Source organism: Chrysochloris asiatica, unplaced genomic scaffold (genome assembly GCF_000296735.1).
Source record: "Chrysochloris asiatica unplaced genomic scaffold, ChrAsi1.0 scaffold00324, whole genome shotgun sequence".
In the NCBI taxonomy this organism is placed as follows: Eukaryota; Metazoa; Chordata; class Mammalia; order Afrosoricida; family Chrysochloridae; genus Chrysochloris; species Chrysochloris asiatica.
In genome coordinates this window covers 1,741,612-1,748,021 of record NW_006408842.1, presented here as the reverse complement: position 1 = coordinate 1,748,021, position 6,410 = coordinate 1,741,612, and the positions used below count along the sequence as shown (strand labels likewise).

General features: G+C 39.0%; 1 protein-coding gene across 1 annotated transcript in view; it reads right to left on the bottom strand.

Moving 5' to 3' along the window:
• Positions 1-6,410, bottom strand: part of TTC23L (tetratricopeptide repeat domain 23-like) — a 50,380-nt gene that overhangs the window by 9,091 nt on the left and 34,879 nt on the right. Inside the window, exons 6-7 of the mRNA XM_006875392.1 lie at positions 4,861-5,038; positions 3,696-3,804 (exon numbers count right to left, since the gene is read on the bottom strand). Of these exons, the coding sequence (XP_006875454.1) occupies positions 3,696-3,804; positions 4,861-5,038 (287 nt within the window). The remainder of the gene's footprint in view (positions 1-3,695; positions 3,805-4,860; positions 5,039-6,410) is intronic.

Genomic DNA, 6,410 nt, shown 5'->3' with positions numbered 1-6,410 from the left:
ATGAAGTCTTTGACAACTTTAATCTTTTCTCCATATATATGGATGTTGTTAATTGGTCCAGTGGTGAGGATTTTTGTTTTCTTTACATTGAGATGCAACCCATACCAAAGACTATGGTCTTTGATCCTCATCAATAAGTACTTTAAATCCTTTTCACTTTCAGCAAGCAAGGTTGTATCCTTTGCATATCACAAGTTGTCAATGAGTCTTCCTCCACTCCTGATGCCATGTTTTTCTTCATATAATCCAGTTTCTTGGATTATTTGCTCAGCATACAGATTGAAGAAGTATGGTGAAAGAATATAACCCTGGTACACACCTTTTCTGATTTTAAACCATTTGGTGCTCCCTTGTTCTGTTTGAACAACTGCTTGTTGGTTTATTTCAGGCTCCTCGTGAGCACAATTAAATGATCTGGAGTACTCATTCTCCACCATGTTGTTCCATAAATTTGAAAGCCTTTTGCATAGTCAATAAAGCACAGGTAAATATCTTCCTGATTTTCTCTACTTTTAGCCAAGATCCATCTGACATCAGCAATGATATACCTTGTTCCATGTCCTCTTCTGAATCTGGCTTGAACCTCTGGAAATTCTCTGTCAATGTATGGTTGCAGACTTTTTTGTATTATCTTTAGTAAAACTTTACTCCTATGGAATATCAATGATATTGTCCAATGATTTCCACGTTCCATTGGGCCACCTCTCTTTGTAATGGGTATGGCAGATAGTTGTCTTCCAAGTTTCTTAGCATAGATGAGTGAATGCCTTCAGTGCCACATCAGTTTGTTGAAAGATTTCAATTTGCATTCCATCTATTCCCAATGCCTTGTTCTTTGCCAATGCCTTCCATGCACCTTGGACTTCTTCCTCCAGGATCATTGGCTCTTGATCATATGCTATCTCTTGAATGGTTGAACACTGACCATTTCTTTTTGATACAGTGACTCTGTATTCCTTTCATCATCTCTTGATGCTTTCTGCATCGTTTAATATTTTGCCCATAGAATCATTCAATACTGCAAGTTGAGGCTTGAATTTTTTTTTTTTTTCAGATCCCTCAGCTTGAAAAACACTGAACATGTTCTTCCCTTTTGGTTTTCTAACACCAGGTCTTTGCACATTTCATTTTAATATTGACTTTGTCTTCTCGAGCTGACCTTTGAAATTTTCTGTTCAGTTCTTGTATCTCCTCATGTCTTCCATTTGCTTTAGCATCTCTATGTTGGAGAGCAAGTTTCAGAGTCCATTTTGTTGTTTTCCTTCTTTCTTGTCTTAATGATCTTTTGTTTTCTTCCTGTATGATGTTCTTGATGTCAACACATAACTCTTCTGGTCTTCAGTCTTTAGTGTCTAATACATCAATTCTGTTCTTCTGATGATCTCTAATTTCAGGTGGGATATATTCAAGGTCATATTGTGGCTCTTAGGGATTTGCTTTAAATTTTTCAGCTTGAGCCTGAACTTGCATATGAAAAATTGATGGTCTGTTCCAGTTTGCCTGTGACCTTGTTTTGGCTGATGATATGGAGTTTTCCCCCCATCTCTTTCCACAGATGTAGTCAATTTGATTTCTGTGTATTCCATCTGGTGTAAGACAGACTAGGAAGGAGAGGCAGCCTACTTCTGGATGTTTAGCTCCTGACAACTTTATGAATAGCAGTAGAACATTGTCAGATACAGTGCTGGAAATCGAAAATCAGGTGCCCTGAATGCAAAATTAAATGTTTTAATTTCATTTCAACTCAGGGCACCTGATTTGAAGATCTAGGAGATGAAAATTCAGATTTTCTTTAAATTAAAAAATTAGCATATTATACAAGAATAAAGTGGCATTGGAACTTTCCAACTTTATAGGCATAAATATGTTTTCACTAAAAAAAACAAAACAACTTTTATATATTCACAAAGATTTTTAGAATTATGAAGACCATTGAAAGTGCAAACTAAAATATATACATATACAATATGTAGTATATGTATTGTGTATAAACATAAAAAATTTATAAGGAAAATAGTATTTACTTAGAAATCAGGAGATTTCCAATGAACATTTATGCCACAGGATGCATGTCTGTTCATGACATGACTGAAGTTTTTAAGAATTTTCTTTTACTTGCATCCATAATCAATACCATGGAAGCACCGGTCAGAAGATCAAACAACATATTGAAATGAGAAACTCTGCTGCACAAGACCCCTTTAAAGTGTTCAAAAGCAAAGATGTCACTTTGAAGACTAAGGTGCACCTGACTCAAGCCATAGTATTTTCAATGACCTCATCTACATACGAAAGTTGGACAATGAGTAAGAAAGACTGAAGAGCCGTTGATGTATTTGAATGACGGTGTTGGTGAAGAATACTGAATATACCATGGACTTCCAGAAAGACAAACACATATGTCTGGAAAGAAGAGCAGCCCGAATGCTTCACAGAAGTGAGACTGGTGAGACATCATCTCTCATACTTTTGACATGTCATCCAGATTGTGAGGATGGTACAGAACCGGGAAGTGTTTTGTTCTGTTATACCCAGAGTTGTGATGAATTAGAAACCAACTACACAGCACCTAAAACAATATTCATGGAAAAATAAACAACAACTAAAATAGCAAAATAACTTCTGCAAATTGAAGTCATGTTTATTTAGTGATGTGAGGACATACAAGAGTGGAAAAAGTAGATTGTAAATTCTATAGAACACATAAACACACACATATAAGGGGCTTCAAAAAGTTCATGGAAACATAGAATAAAAAGATAATGAAATTTTTACCGAAGTTTCTGAAGTCCCCTCACATATGTGTAGGGAATAACATACACCAAAATGGATGACTTTTATAAGCAGAGAAAATAAACTAAAAAATGTCAAAAAATTGCATTCTCCATAAATCCCAAGTTCCTTCTGACTAGCTAATGTGTCCTCAGTGCCCACAATCTGATCAGACCAGCTGAATGTCGGGCATTGTCCTTTCTCACTGGTCCGTTTGTCTCTTCCTAAGACACCATTTTCCAAATGGATGACCTAACAAGACAAAATACCACTGTGGAAAGATAAACGAATCACGTGGCTTTCTTCTAGAAGCCCCACCACCTCACTTTTGAGTACAAGTCAAGAAACATTCCAGCTGCTACATATTCTCTCCTGTGAGCCAGAGGAAAAGAGTCAACATATAAATGGGCTAAGCGTGGAGGAGGACAAGGAGAGGACCAGTCAGTGTTTCTTCTCTCCTTTATCATTGGATTTCCTCACCAGCCCACACATCATAGACCATCTTCACAGTGTGGATGGTCTCTACACTTTATGCAGGTTGCAATTCCATGGGAATAACGGAAATGAAATCAGATGATCATATTCCACTCTTGTATGTCCTCACGTCATTAAATGAACATGATTTCAGTTTGCAGAAGTTATTTTGCTATTTTAGTTGTTGTTTGTTTTTCATGAATATTGTTTTAGGTGCTGTCTAGTTGGTTTCTAATTCATTACAACTCTGTGTACAGTTTCAAACTAATGATGGAGGATATTACCAAATCTAAATTTGGTGCAAACCATGTTTAAGGTGATGTCTCCATTACAACATGCATAGCAAACGATAACCTGTCTGTGAGTACAGAAGCCAGCTTGCTTTCTTCCTGTGACTGGAGAGAAATGATGGAAATGTTGATCAATACAGGGCCCCCTCTGCTACCTACCCCTGTGTTGGACGTCTCTAGACATGGCATATGCTTTAGCTAGTAATGCACTCGCCTCTGCAGTTCTGGGGCTGACTTCGGTGAACGTAGACACGCAGATAGAGTAGGCCTGGAATAAAGAAAATCAGTCCAAACTCAGTACCCAGATGACACTGTTTCACTGTGGGTTTTCTAGTGGCTCTAATAGAATTGCCAATTGTATAAGAGCCAACATATAGCTAATCATGAAGTGTTTACGTCACAGTAAGCAGTGGATCACCATCTTGGGAGGGACAGTGCCTAACATTTCTCCTAAGCCTGATGGTAACCACCATGAATTGTGAGATTGTCTCTGAGTTCACACTGTTTTTGTGTATGCTGTTGGATTGCATTACACCTTTTCTTTGGTCCCCTCCAAACTAGTGTTTTCATGCTTTGTTAGCTGTGGAAGACACTTAAAGTTCTCATTTGGAAGAAAGAAATGTTGAGTTTAGCAGTTGAGGGGCAGTTTTAAGTACAAGAAACATTGTGGTTGTTGTTAAGTGTTGTCGAGTTGGTTCCGACTCATGGAGATCCTGAATAGTGTTTCTAAGGAGCTGCTGGTAAAGTGGACTGAAAACCTTGAGCTTTTCCTACAGCACCATACCAGGACTCACATGATAGACATGTCCGAATCTTTTTTTCACATGATAGCCTCAACAGTCCTTCCTATGTTTTGTTTTCCTCTGGGTACTTATCAACTCCCTCCACGTTTACGTCCTTTTGTTCTTTTAACCTTCCACTTAGAAATACAACCAGGGCAACTAGCTAAAAGGACAAATGACAGCATTATAACCAAAGACCATGTTTAGTTCAAAAAGCCCTTTGTGTTTGCTGAAAACTTAAGATGAGTTGCTCCTAGTGGCTTTTTCCTTGGGGCGGACTCACACTTGACTTCCTCTCCTGAGTGCTGACAGATATGGGAGGAGGCAGGGGCAGGGGAGATGCTGGCAGGAGACCTGTCAGGCAGCCCAGGCACCCACCCTGAGCCCCTGTTCTCCGCCCAGGTCATTGGAGCCTGGGGAAAGGCTCTTGTGTAGATCTGGAGGACAGTTGGGCTTCACATAGTCAGGCGTATCCCCTTGGCCTCTGAGCAGGCCAAGCCCTGGGAACTGGGAACTGGCCTGACCCCAGCCAACTCACTAACCTGCTGTAAGTACTGGATGGCCTGCTTGTGGTTCCTCCTCAGCTGCTCGATCTGAGCAGTTTCCTCATAGAGACTGATCAGATCGATCGTCTTTTCACCCTTAGCAGCAATGACATTGCCAATTGCCTTTTCAAAATATGCCAGCCCTAGGTTCAACCTGCGGATGGCCACGGAGGCTCTAGAAGAAAAAGAATGAAGGTGGCTGGTCACACAGGCTGCCTACTTTGCAGACACTCCTAATCCGAAGAGCTGAGCAATTAGGTCTTCACAGGTCAAGTATCTCCACATCCAGCCCTACAGGAAAGCATTAAAGCCTATTAACCTGCATTTTCCCCATCTGGTTCCACTGATTGCCATTCATTAAACCTATGACTATTCATGCTGTGCTAAAATTATATATATATATATAACTTGTTTCCAGCAACAAGATGGAATACTTTGCCCATTAACATAAATTCTCTAAAAATCCAAATAAAATTTTATTGCCTCTGGCTGCCTCTCTTTCAGGCCAAAGAAGGTTTTTGTTTTGTTTTGATTTAGTTTGGTTTATTCTTCCTCAATTAAAAATGATAAAGCCTGGAGAACACCACATAAATATTCCCCAAAAGGGCTGGTTAGACAAATTATGACAGAGCCAAACAATAAAATAATTCACAGACATAGAAAATACAGATTTCTTTTTACATTTACAGTATGGAAGATAGTCAAAATAAGGTACGTAACAAAAGCAAGATATGAAACGGTACCTAAGATATGACATGAACACACATGCTGCAGGATAGGCATTGGGCTGCTAAGGTTGGCAGTTCAAACCACCAGCTGCTCCGCGGGAGAAAGATGAGGTGTTTTCGCTCATAAAGACTTAGAGCCTCAGCAGCCCTAGGATAGGCTGGCTATGCGTTGGAATCAATTTGATGGCAGTGGGTTAGGTTTGGTCTTGGGTTTTCAAAATTAAAAGTTCATACAAAAATGGAATAAAACAATTATGGAACCTTTCTGTGAACTTTTTGAAGCCCCCTTATATACATACACAAAGATTCAAAGGAGAAAGACAAAACATCTAAAGTTATGTCTGGACAGTGATAATTACAAATGACTTTGATTTTTCTTTTCACACTGGTCTGTATCTTCAATGTTTCTACAACAAAATTGGGAACATGGTTGTTTTTTTTTAAAGAGGATTTAAAAAAAAAATAGTTGAGCTTATTATTCTAGAGAAAGCAAGGCACAAGAAAATGGTGAGTTCAGAGTTCTACAGTTAGAAGCTTTCTGAGCATTCTCGGAGTCTAATTTTCTTTCCTACTCAAACAAGGTTCTAGTTGCTTTCATGTGCTATCAAGTCAATTCCGATTCAAAGTGACTCTGTGGCACAGTAGTCCTGGGCTCCATTGAGCTTTCAATGGCAGATTTCCCCAAAATAGATTTACAGGGCTTTCTTCCAATGTGTCTTTGTGTAGATTTGAACCTCTAGCCTTTCCATTAGCAGCCAACTGTAGCAAACATTTGCACCACTCAGGGACTTTAAAAACGTGGTTGTTGTTGTTGTTGTT